Below are 17,552 nucleotides of genomic sequence, written 5' to 3' on the forward strand. Positions count from 1 at the left end.
ATCTGGTTGGACCCTGCAGGGTTGTTTGTTGACTCAAACTCCTCAGATGAATTCCTTCAGCAAGGAGCGAGGACATGAAAACAAACTTGTCCCCAATCTCGTGGAGGGACCCGGAGGGACATGGAGGGACTGAGGACACCCGGAGAGGAAGTGCCTGGAAAGACAGAGAGTTTTGTAAAAACAGGTTTTCAGAAGTTTCAACTTTGATATAAAACATAACAGCATACGTGTGATTATTTATTTTCTTGATAAAGTAATTTATTTTGAAAAATGCATTTTTGTTGAGTTTTTGTTTGGTTTCTGATCATGATCGATTGATCTATAATGCCATTAAGTCAGATGATTGATTGATTAATCAATTATCAATGACTGACAGCTCAATCATGTATGAATGTAAGGAAGGATGAACTTTGTCTCCTCCTCCATCAATTATTAATGTTCAGTCAAATATTGTCTGCAGCTCCACTCATCGCCACACTCCCTCCATCCATCCGTCCATCCATCTGTCCACTCCTCCGTCTCTGCATCTAGTCATTCGCCAGCCTTCAGACTGTAAGTACTCATTCACAAAATCCTCTTTTCACTTCCTGTAACTGCAGCCACTAATCTTTTAAGAACTCTCACCAGACTCCATAGAAAAATTCCAATGTTTTAGCATTGAGAGCACAGGAGCTGTTGCAGGACTTCAGAAGTCCTCTGCAGTCTGGAGGAACGACTCTCTGAGAGGGCAGGGAAACCTCCAGGTCTGGAGAGTTTGGAGAAGTTTTGGAAAGTTTGCAAATTAAAAAAAAAAATCAGATGAAGGTTTAGTGGAACCTGATTTGTTCAGTTTGTGAACAAGGTTTTTTTTGCTGGAACTGAAGCTCTGACAACTCCACACACCTGATCCAGCTGTCGCAATTGTAGCTGTCCCTGTCGCAGGGATGGGCTTCACTGACCTGCTGGACGAAGTGAGTCTCTTTTAGTGCATTAATATGATTACATGAAGAACAATCCACACAGCTGTGTGGATGCAGGTGTGTAACTTACCTCTACTGTCCACTGTGACCAGGTGGGCGGATTTGGCAGGTATCAGTGGCTCCATGTAACTCTCATCAGTTTACCTGGGTTGATGATGGCAAGTCAGAACCTGCTCAACAATTTTGTCTCAGGAATACCCACCCACTACTGCAGCCTGCCGGCCAATCAGAGCCTGCACAACCTATCAGTCATCTTCCAGGTAACTACATGTGAAAGTCGGTCTTGTAGATGAATGTGAAGGTCCATGTGGTAGATGAATATCAAGGTCCATAGATGTGAAAGTCGGTTTGCTATGTGAATGTGAAAGTCAGTCTGGTAGATGAATGTGATAGATGAATGTGAAGGTTGATCTGGTGGATGAATATGAATATCGGTCCGGTGGATGAATGTGAATATCGGTCTGGTGGATGAATATGAGTATCGGTCTGGTGGATGAATATGAATATCGGTCTGGTGGATGAATGTGAATATCGGTCTGGTGGATGAATATGAATATCGGTCTGGTGGATGAATATGAATATCGGTCTGGTGGATGAATATGAATATCGGTCTGGTGGATGAATATGAATATCGGTCTGATGGATGAATGTGAATATCGGTCTGGTGGATGAATGTGAATATCGGTCTGGTGGATGAATGTGATAGATGAATGTGAAGGTCCATGCAGTAGATGAATTGTGAAAGTCCATGCGGTAGATGAATGTGAAGATTGGTGTGGTAGATGATTGTGAAGGTCAGTATAGTAGATAAATATGAAAGTCCATCTGATAGATGATTGTGAATATCGGTCTGGTGGATGATAAGATAAGATAAGATAAGATAAACCTTTAATAGTCCCACAGAGGGGAAATTTGCTCATCTTATCTTATCTTATCTTATCTTATCTTATCTTATCTTATCTTATCTTATCTTATCTTATCTTATCTTGCTTATCTTATCTTATGAATATGAATATCGGTCTGGTGGATGAATGTGAATATCGGTCTGGTGGATGAATATGAATATCGGTCTTATGGATGAATGTGATAGATGAATGTGAAAGTCCATGCAGTAGATGAATGTGAAGGTCCATGAAGGTAGATGAATGTGAAGATTGGTGTGGTAGATAATTGTGAAAGTCAGTTTAGTAGATAAATATGAAGGTCCATCTGATAGATGAATGTGAAGGTCCATTTTTGTGGATGAATGTGAAGGTCCATGTGGTAGATGAATGTGAAGGTCCATAAATGTGAAGGTCGGTTTGCTATGTGAATGTGAAAGTCAGTCTGATAGATGATTGTGAATGTCGGTCTGGTGGATGAATATGAATATCGGTCTGATGGATGAATGTAAACATCCATGTGGTAGATGAATGTGAAGATTGGTGCGGTAAATGATTGTGAAGTTCATCTGGATGATGATTGTGAATGTCGGTCTGGTGGATGAATGTAAACATCCATGCGGTAGATGAATGTGAAGATTGGTGCGGTAAATGATTGTGAAGCTCATCTGGATGATGAATGTGAAGGTCGGCCTGGTAGACGAGTGTGAAGGTCCGTCTGGTAGATTAATATGTTTGGTCCTTTGATCAGATGGACCAGACACAGCTGTTGAAAGCTTTCATCCCTCCGGATCCTTCAGGAAAAAGACTGGACCGCTGCAAAAGGTAACATGGTTTCTTTTTGTGTTGATTCATACTGAGATTGACACCACTTTCATCATTTGCTGTTTCACCTTTGTCTCAGATATGTGGAGCCTCAGTGGCACCTTTTAGACACTAAAAGCTCATTTAACATAAGCGAGCTACCAACTGAAGACTGTGTGGATGGATGGACCTTTGATCGATCCGAGTTTGACGCCACAACTGTTTCCGAGGTAACCTAAGGAAGCGTGTGTATGTCAACAATTAGGTTGACGGTATTAATGAACTGCAGCAATGATGTCAGATGCTACAGTTATCTCACTTGAACTTACCCATCTGTGGCACCTGTTTCCACCATTCCTTCTGTCAGTGGGGCCTGGTGTGTTCTCTGCGTCCTCTCAAACAAATGATTCAAACTATCTATATGGGCGGAGTCCTAGCAGGTGCAATCATCTATGGCGGTCTGTCAGACAGGTGAGACTCACCTGTGCCAATCTTTGCAGTAGAGCTTCGGTCACAGGTGAGCAGCACCTTTTCACACCCATCACTGTCTGTCAGGTACGGAAGGCGGTCTGTCCTTATCTGGTCATACCTGCAGCTGGCCGTGCTCGGAACTAGCTCTGCCCTATCTCCTTCATACTCTGCCTACTGCATTTTCCGGTTCCTGAGTGGCATGGCGGTGTCTGGAATCATCATCAACGGAGTCTCCTTGAGTACCTGTCTCAATGTTTACTTGTTCATCTTTAATCCTGGGTTTCCACCTGTCTGACTGTTTCCCTCTCTGTCCTCAGAGGTGGAGTGGATCCCTACCAAGACCAGGACGCTAGTGGGGACGCTCAGCTCCTTCTTCTTCACCTTCGGTCAAATGATCCTGGCGGGGGCTGCCTACTGGCTGAGAGACTGGAGGAAACTGCAGGTGTTCGTCTGCGCTCCTCATTTGCTGTACTTCGCCTACAGCTGGTCAGTCTAGATAACAACATAAATGCATATATGTCATTAGTCATGATATCCTAGTCTTTGTTCTGTCATTGTTCAGAGGGTTCCAGTCTGTTCTATCATTTATCTGGGATTCTGGTCTCTATTGTCATTAGACATGTTCTTTTCTTTGTTCTTTCACTGGTCATATCGCAGATTTGTAGTTTGTTCTATGATTGGCCAGCGGATTCTGGTCTCTTAGATTAAATATCATTAGATTAGATTTTACTTTATAGTTATTGCACGTGTACATTACATAGGGAATGAGTACAAGGGGTAGGGTGGGGTTTAGCAGGGGCTCAGAGTTCAGTATTACTCTATGGGCAGGGTAGGAGGTTCCTTCACAATGAGCTTGAGGTAAAGAGCTTTTCCTCTGGATGTTCTTGATGGGAGGAAGTGGGGTCCCTGTGATGCATTGTCTGGTTTTCATCACCTGGCTGCTCCTCCAGTGCTGCTCGGACCCTCTCCTCAACTCCCGATGGCATCGGCCAGGCGAGCCAAGGGAAGGCTGGTGACGTTGCGGCTACCTGGTTGGTAGGAGAGGGTAAAGATGAAGTGGGTGAGGAAGAGGGACCAGCCGGTCTGCCTGGAATTCTTCTGGCCGTTCTGATGTATTCCATATTTTTGTGGTCGGTCCACGGTTGTTTGGCCACCCTCCAGAGCCGCCTTCTTCACCCCCAGGAAGTCTCGGTTGCCGATGTCGTAGTTTCTCTCAGCGGGGTTAAGTCGCTGGGAGAAGAAGGAGCAGGGGTGGAGTTGTTGATCATCGGCGGGCCGCTGAACCAGGGTGGCCCCTACACCGACATCCGAGGCGTCCACCTCCACTTCAAATTGTCTCTCTGGGTCAGGCATGCACAGGATGGGGGCAGAGGTGAAGCGGCTCTTGAGGGTCTGGAAGGCGGTGTCGGCTCGGGGTGAACAGCTGAAGGGGACCTTGGGAGAGGTGCGAGCCGTGAGAGGGGCTGCCACTGTGCCTTACCCTCGGATGAAGCGGTAATAGAAGTTGACGAACCCCAGGAATCATTACAGCTGCTTTCGAGAGTCAAGTACTGGCCAGGCGGTGACTGAGGACACCTTGGCAGGGTCCATGCGGATGTTCCCCTGGCTGATGATGTAATCCAGGAAGGACACCAAGGGCATGGAACTCACACTTGTCTGCCTTGACAAAAAATGTGTTTTGCAAGAGTCTTTGGAGGACCGCCTGGACGTGGTCCTCCAGCGATCTGGAGAAAATCCTCCAGTCCTCCAGGTATACAAATGGCGCTTTTATACTAGTACCTACTCAGCGCGACTCGACTCAACTCGCCACGCCTCGCCTCGCCTCCATTCGCCTTGCCCTCATTTCTTTTTAGACACCCAGATGAGAAGTAGGAGGGTTGGAGCGAAGCCGCTGTGACGTATTTGATTGTGTAATCTAAACGAAGAAGACAACACTAAAGATGTATAACCTGGAGGAGATGATATATGTGCTGCTGTGACTTGTGTTCGATATCAAGTTAAAAAATGAGAGTGAGAGAAATTTCAAGGCGCAACGCTTTTTTTTTTTTGTCTCGGCGCTGCTGAAACGTCAGCTGGGAGCCGCGAGCCGCTGAGAAGTGACAGAGCTCCTGGCCCTCCTTTTGGGGGCACAGTGGCGCAGCTGGTAGTGCAGCCATCTCACAGCAAGAAGGTCCTGGGTTTGATTCCCGCCGGCGATGCTGTGGGCGCTGAAGTGCGTGTTAGTTCCCCCATGACTTCAGCGCCCACACCCTGGGTGGGGTTGGCGAAAGGGCCTTTCTGTGTGGAGTTTGCATGTTCTCCCCGTGTTCCCTTGGGTAGCAATGTGAGCTACCCTCACAAAAACATGCAACACTCCTGGGCTATACATGCCCCCTCTGGCTAACCGGGGCGCCACGCGCTACGTCCGGCCGGAGAAACCCCACCCTGTCTGGTGAAAAGATGCGGCCTGCTCACTCCTCAGGATAAGGAGGAGACCTGAGCTCAGTGTAGGGCCCTCCCGGGATTGGTAGAGGATGGCAATGCCCAGGACTTTCACTTAGGTAGGAGCACTGGGTGATAAAATGGGGGAAAAAACCGGGATAAAAATATTATTAAATAAAAAAAAAAAAAGAGCTCCTGGTAGATCTGGTGGTTCCTTGTCGCCTGTCTAGATGACATTGAATAGACCCAATTAAAAGTGTTAACCTAGTTCGCTTACATTAAAACAGCCTTAGTCAGTTGTGAAGAAATGTAAACCTCACTACTTTCATGATTCACATAATCCAGAGTTACTTTAATAATCAGCACTGACAACAGTTTACTAGGGTGATAACTCCTACAAACTGTGGCTGATAGTCCGGTTTACATCAAAGCCATCGGATCCCTGAGAAATCACATAGGAGAGCCTTCTGTGTTTTGAACAGTCTCCTCTTCCCATTGGGGCTTTAACTCTGTATTGCAGCATGAAGCAGAGCAAAGGGGAGCTCCCTGGATCAAAGTTTCTCACTCCTTTGTTCATTTTACTAAAGTGTTTGGGAAAAACATCACCGGCTTGCCCTCATAGAAGATGGGACCCTTTTCTTTAAGAGCTGTTAAGCGATACAAAGGATGTTTTCTCTGTTGTGACATTGAGCAGGTGAACCAGAGCGGGTCATGGCCTCTGTTCAGCAGGTGGATGGGCTGCCATTAGACGGTCAGTCGGCTCCGTGAAGTGTCCTAATCCCTGAGTGGCTGATATCCAATTAACAAAAGGGTCCATGAGATCATTCCTTTCACAGTCTTTTCAAACTTAAATGACATATATGTTTGTGTCAGCTGTAGTTCTCCTTTCTCAGCTTGGTAGGGCGCGGGCCAAGCTCTATCAGCTGGTCCTCCATTGTGCTAATGTGCTCCTCTGTTTCAGGGACATGAGAACATAATTTATCCAGCATGGTCCAGAGATGGACTGAGATAATTTTAGAGTCAACCTTTTTAGAGAGCCTATTTGCTATCTCTTATCTCCTGTAGGACAATGAGTGCATCTTTGCCGCTCAGGTGTTCATGTGTTGTAGCCACCGTCATGCCAACTTCCACGTGGTCACTCATGACTGTTTCTCCCATGGTTGTCAAGCTCTGTTCACTCACCTTTTCTTTGATAGGACATTTGTTCCTGGGTCTCAGGTCCATACTGCAGTTATCTGACCAAGTTTTAAGTGGGTTTAGGCATTCTGAATAATTTAAAAAACAGATTTGTTTGAAGAGCCCCTTACTAGTGTCTACCTTTCTTCACTGCATCATCCCTTTCTCTCCAGAATTCTTGGAAAAATTGTTTAATCTCAGGTTCATGCCCACCTCTCTGACAATGAACTTTAGGATCACTTCCAGTGTGGTCTTCGCCCACTACACAGCACTGAAACAGTGCTGTTCAAGATCACCAACGTTGGTCTGATGGCTGCTGATTCTTGACTTCCTTACATCCTCACCCTCCTTGATCTGATTGTCTTTCTAGAATAGCACTGCTCATGGTGGCAGCTTGCTGCAGTAGCTCTTGATCATTAAAGTCAAAGTCTTTTCATTGACATTATTCACTTTTAACACCTTTTATGTCGAGTAAATATAGCAACGAACAAAGTTGTTTATCAGGGAGCAGCTGATCAAGATATCAAAATGCCAAATTAAACCCAGACTGATACCCCAAATCCCCCACAAATTGAAAAAGAGATGTTGTGGGTGTAGAGCAGGAGCAAAGAGGATGTTTAAACCAGCGCTTCCAAATGTGGTCATCAGTAACATCTGGTTTCTCCCTCATAAGATGGACGAGCTTGAAGGGCTGAGTGTCACATTGTGCTGTTGATAGGACCCAAATGCAGGAGTTCCAAAAATGGGGATTTATTAAATTAATCAAAACCTAAAGCGCTGCTGAGCAGTATTGCAAAAAACATGAGAGCAAAAAATCCAAATAGCCTTACAGGACACACGGAGGGTAGAAACAGTACAGACTAGCAGGGAGCAAGGGAAAGACCAGACAAGATATACCATAGACATATATAAAGGCTAGATGACTCGTCCGCGCTGCTGCCAATGCAGAGCGACGTCGTCACACGGCGGCCATCTTGCCACAGGAGACTCGCTCACTTTAACATTGTGTTTAATGGTGCATGTTCTGCTTAAACAACCTTAACTTGCTCAATTCTCAATAGATTTTCAAACAGGTTGGTTTGTTATGAACGTCAGAGATGTAGTTATGACACTGCATACTTGTGAATAATTATAAACATTGAAAAACGTACTTTTATATGAAAATAACAAGAAACAGATAGCTATGACATGGTATATTAAATCAATATTTCTATAGTATTCTTAGTAACATTTATATTTACATTATAACATATATACATATATATTATTACCATATAACACACACACACACACATGTATATATATATATATTATAACATCTTCATATATATATGTATATATACATGTTATATGGTAATAATATATATATATATGTATATATGTTATAATGTAAATATAAATTTTACTAAGAATACTATGGAAATATTGATTTAATATAAATACCATGTCATAGCTATCCGTTTTGGTTATTTTCATATAAAAGTAGGTTTTTCAATGTTTATAGTTATTCACAAGTATGCAGTGTCATAACTACATCTCTGACGTTCATAACAAACCAAACTGTTTGAAAATCTGTTGAGAATTGAGCAAGTTAAGGTTGTTTTGCAGTACAGGCACCATTAAACACAATGTTAAAGTGAGCGAGCTCTCCTGTGGCAAGATGGCCGCCGTGTGACGACGTCGCAGCAGCGCGGACGAGTCATCTAGCCTTTATATGTCTATGAGATATACACAGAAGGGTTTACAAGACACAGGTGCGGACAATCAGGGCAGATGGGAACCAGGGAAGTCCAGACAAAACTGAAACACAGACACGGGTTTCAAAATAAAACAGGAACTTAAACCAAACCATGACGACAAATGCGCACTTTTTCATCAGTCCAGTATCATGTGTTTGACCAAGACATAGCTGCAGGAGCATTTCCCCGACTTCAGTGTCTCTCTGGACGACTTTCAGACGATACACACAGAATTGAAGAGGAAAAAGCAAGAATGGTGGAGTTGCAGGACTGGTCAACAACAGATGGTGTCCAGGACATGTTACTGCAGCTGGATATTGAACTATAAGCTGTGAGCTTCCGTACTGATTATCTACCAAGATACTTCACCAAAAGTCATTATTATTATTTCATAAAATAAGGAAACAGCTGATGAGAGTAACAGCAGCATCAGGAAGTCGGATATATATTTGCAAGATGAGTAACTGGGGAGACAAAGAGATCCGCAGGCTACGTTTTGTGCATCTTTGTCCATCTTGAATATGAAGACAAAGGAAATAGTTGTAGAAAGCTAGGATCAAGTCAAATAGAACCCCCATAACAGAACTTCTTCCATGAGAAGTGGGTTTGGTCCTTAAACTTAACAGTAATAAAACTGAACCATCACCAAATCTACCCTATTAAAATCCTTCATTTCCATTGACAACTCCTCAGTTTACCATTCTTCCAGAGTAAAGAGTCTGGGTGTCATCCTGGGTGTCATAATGAGCGATTATTTTAAACTCATATCAACCTGTGCAACATCTCCCGTCTTTGTTCATTCCTTTCACCTAAAAGTACTGCTTTTGTGGTTCACAGCTTGGTCACATCCTGTCTTGATTACTGGAGCTCCTTTCTGTTTCGTCGACCCATCAAGTCCATCAATAAACTGCAACTGGTCCAAATCTCTGCCGCCCCCATCCTTACCAGAACCTCTTCCATCAGTCATATAACACCTGTCTTAGCAGCAGCTCCACCGGCTTTCTATCAAATTCCATAGGATGTATAAGATCCTGCTTCTCACCGTCAAGGCCTCATCAACCTCCTCCACCTCAACACACACACCCATACTCTCAGGTCTTCCTTTGCCATCCAGCAAGAACCTTCAGTTGCTCATCCCCGTCTCTGGAATGCCCTCCAACACATCAGTAACTCAGATTCACCGTCTCTCAATCCCCAGCTCAGAAGTAATTTAATCAGACAGGTGTACACTTTTTAATACGTCTGTTTTAAAATGTTTTTTTCCATTTATTTATTTAGTACGGAGCCCCTAAAGGGACACAGATTTTTTTTTTTTTTATTAATGAGTTTTACGCACGCACGTAGTGAGCACGTAAAGTTGTTTACTTGCAAGCAAAGTGGCAATATCCTTATAATGGAGTCCCAGGTTAAAATATAGCTCAGCTAAATCCTGTAATGTCATTTCCATTCATAAACAGAGCAGGGCGCAACTGGATGGTCTCCTGTTCCAGCAATACTCCCAATGTACTTGTTTTTACACACTCACGTAGAACAACTTTTAGGCGCTCACTTATAAGTTTTGCGAGAGCGCGTGAAACTTTTTAGTGAGTGCATAAACGTTTTACGTGCTCACGTAAACAACTTTACGTGCTCACTTAAAGGTTTCACGTGCGCACGTAAAACTCATTATATAAAAAAATAAAAATCCATGTCCCTTTAGGGGCTCCGTAATTTAGTACTTGCTGTGTTGTGTTTGATTTTTTTTTTAACTGCTTTTACAGTGACCTTGAGTATCTTCAAAAGACATATAATGAAAAAAAGGATTATTATTATTATCATTATTATTATTATTATTATTATTATTATTATTATTATTATTATTATTATTATTATTATTATTATTATTATTCATGCATGTATAGTATGTAGGATTTGATGTATAGACCCGATACACATGCATTAGATTAAATGACAACCTAAATTGGTTTTGTCGGTTTCTTTAGCATCTTTTCACTTTCTGTTTTCAGAGGTATTATTATTATTATTATTATTATTATTATTATTATTATTATTATTATTATTATTATTATTATTATTATTATTATTATTATTATTATTATTATTATTATTATTATTATTTTATTATTATTTTATTATCATTAATGTATGGATGTAGAGGATAGGGTTAGATGAAGACAGATGATTTGCTGTGGCGACCCCTGAAGGGAACAGCTGAAAGTAAAAGAACAAATTGTTTAGTTGGTTCTAATTTGTTTGGTTCTAGTCTTTGTTCTGTCATTTGTCAGGTGGTATTCAGAATCAGCTCGCTGGTTAGTTATGAAACGTCGGTCTGAAGATGCCCTGAAGTGTCTTCACAGAGTTGCTCGAATCAATGGAAAATCTGAGGTTATTGACAAACTGACAATAGAGGTAACAAATCAATATTTCTGTCATGTTTAAATGTGAGTTCTAACTAATCAGAAGCTGAGTTCAGTACCATGTGACTGCAGGTTCTCCACTCTCACATGAGTAAAGAGATCGAATCAAGCCGCTCATCGTTCACAGCGTTTGACCTGATAAAGACCCAAGGAATGAGACGCGTCTCCATCTGTCTGGTCGCTGTCTGGTCAGGAATACCCCTCTTTACCTGCAAACTCACTTGTTCACCTGTTCGCCTGTTTACCTGTCCACTTGTTCACCCCTCCATCTTTTCACCTGACCACATTTTCACCTTTCAACCTGGCCACATAGTCATCCATCCACCTGTTTACTTGACTACCTGTCTGCAGGTTCGCCACCAGTTTTGCTTACTATGGTTTGGCGATGGACCTGCAGAAGTTTGGGGTGAGTCCTCTCATAGTTGTCCACCTGTCCGGGTGGTTAATGCCATTTCTGTTTTCTTCTGGTATGGTTTTTACTGAACTACTATCCAAATGACTGTTGGTTTCCAGGTGAGTATTTACCTGGTCCAGATCATCTTTGGAGCAGTAGATATTCCTGCCAAACTGATGGCTCTGGGCATGCTCAGTTATCTGGGGAGAAGGGTGTCTCAGGTGTCCTGCCTCTTCCTGTCGGCCATCATCATCTTTGCCAACATCTTTGTCCCTACAGGTAACCTGATCCCCATCCTGGTGCGATAGTGATTCTAATCCTTGTCTGGGCTTTGTTCTGATCTTGAATGTGATTACGATCTTGATCTGTCCCCTAGTGTGATTCTGATCCTTGTATGATCCTGGTTCTGTTCTGATCCTGATCCTAGTTCTGATCCTGAGTCTGATCTCCCTGTGGTCTTCTCTTCCTTCCTGGCAGCTACATCTCCAGCATCTTTCACTCTATTTACTATATTCCTGTTTATTTGTCCAAACTAGCTCAGTCCACCCTCTCTGACTTTATGTTGGACACCTAACCCTGACGGCTCCTCTGACGTTCTTAATCCTACCCGCCGTACCAATATGTTCATGTCCCCACCTTCAGCTCTAATTCTTGTCTCGGAACATCCTTGTGTCTCCGTCCACCTGCTCTACTTCCTGTCTCATGGTCAATGCTGCTGTGTCCAGCCATAGAGAAAGTCTGGTCTCTCTGTGTCTTTTTGTGGAAACATTTCCTACATTACTGTCCTTTCTGGTGCTCTCTCTTCTTCTCTGCAGATTCTCTTTCACCTGCTTCCTGTTCTCCCTATAGATCACATACACCATCATCATCATAGTCCATGGAGATCTCTGTATAACCTGATCTTGCTCATCAGGTCCCAATTCCAGCTGAAACTTCTCTGTTACCCCTACTCTCCAGCCTTCCACATCAATCCCACAATTCTTATCTCAGCTCATAACTTCATCTAAACCTATAAAGACACAGTTTAACTCTTGACTTTCCCTGATGTTTGCCGTTAACATTCTCAAACCAAACTCTGAGCGATAAAATCCCTCCAGTGTGTCCCAAGTCTGCCAAGGGTCTCCTGCCTTGTTGGACAAGCCTGTAATACGTCCTTAGGGAGGCGTCTGCTCCCTTTGAATAACCAATCCTTTTGGATTTTTGGAGTTTGGACGCCTGAATGATCCCAGAGGCTATGTTGCAAATTCCCCTGGTAGTCACCCAAGGTAAATTGGTCTTGGGGTGTGGGCCAGGCTTAGACTGATTCAGTCAGGGTCACATGGTGGATATGTTAAATCAAGGAGCACAGTGTCTTTCGCCCGGGCATCGGTTTTCGGAGTCTCACCCTGGAGCCGGACCTTGTGGAGGGACCCATTTACAAATGCCTGATGGCTGTGCTTTCACCCACTGGCACTGCCCTAGCAAAGCCCGCACAATTACATGGGCCCCCTCTCCTCCTTTTTGTTTTATCTCCTCCCTCTTTATCTTATTTCTTTCTTCTCCTGGCTTTATTCCTCATTTCACTTCCTATCTGTTTTCATCTTTTCAAACCTTTTCTTATTGATGGTCTCCTGAACCTCCCTGTTTCACTACTGGACCTCCTTATTTTCCTTTATAAGTCCAGATGACACACTTAACCCTTTCCTGCCGTCTTGTTAACATTTGTTTCTGTTGTCCGGTCATCTAGAAGTTCTTCACCATTCAGAGCCGGTCTCAGCTTCTCCTGGAAGGAGCCACAGCAGCTTTCCATTTTCAACTTCTTCCACTAAATCTTTTGTTCTCCCTTCACTTTTTTCCTCTTTGGTACCAGAGGTGTCCTCCATATCTCTATCTGATGCTGTTTAATTACTCACCTGTCACCACCCTGCAGCATTGGAGTGCTGATCTAACTCACTCCAGAAGATGTTTTCCAGTAACTGATCTTAGGAAACAAGGAAGACTTAAGAATATAGAGGTTCTAATAGTTCACAATGATTACATGTCCAGATCTGATTGAGCTCAGTGTTCCTGAAGGCGCCATTGGTGGAAGCAGACCAGACCACACTGGGAAGTTAGATGGATGTCCGTAACAGCAGATGCATGAAGACAAAACAAAGATAAATGTTTTGTTATGGTCGGAAGATAAAGAAATAAAAAAATTAGAGAACAGAAGCTTCCTGAAATAACTTGGAAATAGTTCTGGTTTTGCTGCAGCTAATGGTAGAAATATTCCGGCAATCTGGGGTTAGACTCCACTAGGGCTGTTCGATTTTGCCCAAAAATAAAATCTAGATTTTTTTCTCTCAAAATCCGATTTTCGATTACGATTACGATTATTTTGTGAATTGACAAAAGGCAAAGAAATGATTTCAAATATGCTGTTTTTTTATTTAACATTTGCCCCATTGGGCTTTAAGTGCAAACTTTGCTCTTATTAAACCAAAAATGAAGGAATAAAGTGCAAAACTCTGTAAAATAAGTTGAAAAAAAGTTTTAAAAAATATAATAAAATATAAAGTTTTATCTCTGAAAAAAGAAATCAGCAAATCAGCACTTGCAAACATACAGTAAGTTATATTTCCAATTAAATAAAACAAGACATTTTCTAATTAAACTAAACTGGGTCTTTGTATGCTAAATAATAATGCAACCCATGAAGGAGGTAGAGGTGTGTAATGTCACTCATTACATTTGCTATTCACATTTGCAAGTTTTTTGCAAGGAACACGAGCCGGTCTACCGCATCTGGGTTGAGGGATGCCCGGTGGCATGTTACAACGCCCCCTCCTACACTAAAGAGCCTCTCTGATGGGGCACTTGTCGCAGGTATTGAGAAGTATTTCCATCAATCATTACTATGGTATCAATCATTAATATGTGTGCAGACAAGGTAAAAAAAAAAACGAAAAAAAAAGTGAAAAATCGATTTTACGAATTTCACGTTTTAACATCGTTCTAATTACATAATCGCGATTATGATTTAAAATCGATTAATCAAACAGCCCTAGACTCCACTAATTCTACATCTACTCCGTTATTCTACTCCTTAATTCCCCATCATGCCGGGGTTAGGGTGAGGGTTGGTTTGTCTCCAGTGTTTCCGGCCTGACCGCTTTTCCACCTGGTTCCTGGTCACTCAGTAAATCCACCCTCCTTCAATGCTTCATATCAGTGAGCTCTTTCCTGTCATAATTTCAGTATCTAAAGCTCCTGCTCTCAACACTCTTCATCATCTTCTGATCTGTGCCTTCATGGTCTTCTTTCAGCCTGATTCTTTGGCTTTTTAGTCTTATTTAAATTTTTTTCTAATTCTGGTCCCAATTTCCTCCTCCCCCACCGCCCAAAAAAGACATGCAGACCCTCAGGACTGCGCTTGCCTGCCTGGGTAAGGCCTTCACCTCAGCCTCCTTCACCACGGTCTACCTGTACACCGGAGAGCTTTACCCCACCGTCATCAGGTGAATTCTTTTGTCCTGGAGCTGCATCCTGTCAGAACATGCACACATCTTCAGCTGCACAGCATGCTGATCACACAATGACATGGTGCTTTCAGGCAGACGGGAATGGGATTCGTCTCCACAATGGCGCGGATCGGGAGCATGGCAGCACCGGCAGTACTAATCCTGGATGAGGTGATGTCATTGATCAATACCTGGAATATGAACTCCTGCTGGTTCTCTTTGTTTATACAATATTTGATGTCATCAGAGACACTGTAATGAATCAAAGAGGGTGGAAACAGTTCAAATCAAATCAAACTTTATTTGTATAGCGCTTTTCATGCATGTATAAAATGCAACACAAAGTGCTTCACATAAAACTTTAAAAAACATAAAACTTATTAATTTATTGAGTACAGAATGTTTTAACATTTACAGTCACACATAAAAGTTAGTTCTTCATCTTTTAACCTTTTTTTCCTGAAAAAAAAATCATAAACCATCTGATCATAGTGGTTCTCGTATTATACAGATACAACTTTAAAGTAACAATAACAGAAAAATGTTTTTCTTTAACATGCTATTTCTTATGCAGAAAAGATGAAGCCATGGTGAAAAAAATAATTTGGGGAAATCACAAGTACCCCCTTACTGCTTCCATAGAATTAAAGAGTTACAGCCAGGTGCTGATAATCATCTTAATTGATTAAACGATCAGCAGTAGGTGTGCAGACCTCTGGGAAAGCATTCAGTTGTCTGTTAACACAATGGCCAACACAGAAAGACATCACAAGTGGTCTTAGAGAAGCAACTGTTGCACATGAGTCTGGAAAGGGTTCCAAAACCATTTATTGAATATTTGGAGTTCTATGTTCTACAGTTATAAAGATTGTTCAAAAGAGGAAAACATTCAACACAGTTCTCAATTTTCCCAAGAGTGGACGTCCCAGCTAATTTCCCCAAGATCAGACCGTTAGAAAACTGGCAGAGACCTCCATCTCAGAGCATAAAGGCCCTGTGTTCAATGCAGAAGTCCATGAAAACCCAACTAGCAGGAGGCTTTTCAGGAGAAGAACCTCTTCTGTTTAAGAAGACCATAGAAACATGGCTGAGGTTCACAAAACTGCATCTGCCCCAACCCCAACACTCCAGCATACTTCTGGAACAGATACGGAAAGATAAGACCAAAGTTGACATGTTTAGTCTTGATGTCCAAAACCATGTTTGGAAAAAACAAAAAAAAACAGCATTTCAGCAGAAACACCTCATACCCACTCTCAAGCACAGTGGTGGAGGGTTGATGGTCTGGGGCTTGGACTCCTCGCAGTAATTAATCTCTTCCACATTGCGATGGCACTATAATGATGTCATGGAGATCTCCTCTTCATTCCACTCTCCAGCTATAAATCCAGTGTTCCCAGTTAGCTGTAATGTTTCCTCCGCAGGGTGTGTTTTCACAAAGTATGTCAGCGTTCCACAAAGTTGAGCATCTATCAGTTGACTTTTATGATGTTGGTAGAATGGAAAAAAAGTGTCCTAACTTTTGCACACCACCAATAAACAACTGACCTTCTAATGACTTACCAGGTACTTCCTGCTCTGCCTAGCATCGTCTATGGGGGTGCTGCAGTGATCGCCAGCGGGTTCGCCTGCTTCCTACCGGAGACGCTCAATGAGCCACTGCCCGACACTATCGACGATGTGGAGGAAAAATGGTGAATATTCCTGAGAAGTCACTGATCATAAAACAAACAAAAAAACATAACCGATTAACAGCAATCCTCAAAAAATCATACTCTTTAAAGAAATGATGATTATTAATTAATGATTATCATAGTGTTCATCAAAAACCTGATCAATATCTGATTAACATTTCTTTGTGTATAGGTCTCGACAAAGCTCCAGCTCCAGGCAGAAAGAGGGCGTGGTACTAAATGATGACGTGCAGTTTCCTGGGGGTGTGGTGCCTAAAGAAGGAGTGGCTTTGAAAGATCTGAAGGACACAGAAGGGAGTGGTCTCAACGCGCTCTGACCAATCAGATGACGCGGCATTCAAATCAGAACAAATGACACAGGGAGGCAGTTATTTTAAAAGTAAACAAAATCATTTTCATACAGTAGTCAAAATCAAACAAGTGATTGATTACAGGTGGACGGATCGGAACAAAATCAAGCCAGTACAGGAAGTGGAAAAGTCTGTAACAAGTTTGATCTTTTCTTGAGGAATCAGTTATGACTAACAGAAATGAATGTGATTGTGATGAACTAATTCAAGTTACTGATAACATGCTATAGTCTGAAACACTCAGAGTGAGCAGCTGAGGATGTCAATAAAAATATCAATGAATTGAGTGGCTTCTTTGTCTTTCCTTTTGAATCTTGCCTGACAGGCTCAGTTTATCGTCCTCCATAGCCTGTAAAAACAATGGTCACATCATCCAGAGATGTCTGAGGAACCATTTGAAACTTTTTCTCGATACTGACTGCAGCCATGTTGCCAGGAAGCCGATAGGAACACGTCCACCATATGTCATCCATTCATCCATCCATCCATTTTCTATACCCGCTTTATCCTTTACAAGGTCACGGGGTCCTGCTGGAACCTATCCCGGCTCATTACAGGCGAGAGGCGGGGGGACACCCTGGGCAGGTCGCCAGGCGATCACAGCACCCATATGTCATGACTTTTCATGATCACTAAAATAAAATTAGTTCACTGGTAAATGATAGCTTAAGTGTTTAATTTCAGATGGTGTTAAAACTTCAAGTTCAGCTTCTTATATTCAGCGTTCTACTTGTTAATAGATGTCGGCAGACAAACTTTTCACATCA

General features: G+C 42.5%; 1 protein-coding gene across 1 annotated transcript; it reads left to right on the forward strand.

Moving 5' to 3' along the window:
* Positions 1 to 497: 497 nt before the first annotated feature.
* oatx (organic anion transporter X) lies at positions 498 to 17,044 on the forward strand. Its single transcript, XM_061739150.1, has 16 exons — positions 498 to 552; positions 864 to 950; positions 1,052 to 1,219; positions 2,592 to 2,665; positions 2,745 to 2,874; positions 3,012 to 3,115; positions 3,200 to 3,354; positions 3,433 to 3,601; positions 10,737 to 10,860; positions 10,941 to 11,056; positions 11,220 to 11,274; positions 11,382 to 11,541; positions 14,630 to 14,738; positions 14,834 to 14,912; positions 16,308 to 16,435; positions 16,608 to 17,044. The coding sequence occupies exons 2-16, from the start codon at positions 924 to 926 to the stop codon at positions 16,750 to 16,752; spliced, it is 1,743 nt and encodes a 580-aa protein (XP_061595134.1). The 5' UTR covers positions 498 to 552; positions 864 to 923; the 3' UTR covers positions 16,753 to 17,044.
* Positions 17,045 to 17,552: the final 508 nt, after the last annotated feature.

Source organism: Cololabis saira, chromosome 14, assembly GCF_033807715.1.
Source record: "Cololabis saira isolate AMF1-May2022 chromosome 14, fColSai1.1, whole genome shotgun sequence".
Classification (NCBI taxonomy): Eukaryota; Metazoa; Chordata; class Actinopteri; order Beloniformes; family Belonidae; genus Cololabis; species Cololabis saira.

Bases quoted from the DNA above. Each gene is read 5' to 3' on its own strand.
- oatx (XM_061739150.1), top strand. From the start codon at position 924: ATGGGCTTCACTGACCTGCTGGACGAA. The intron at 951-1,051 runs GTGAGTCTCTTT...CACTGTGACCAG, and splicing joins TCACTGACCTGCTGGACGAA to GTGGGCGGATTTGGCAGGTA. The intron at 11,057-11,219 runs GTCAGGAATACC...ACCTGTCTGCAG, and splicing joins ATCTGTCTGGTCGCTGTCTG to GTTCGCCACCAGTTTTGCTT.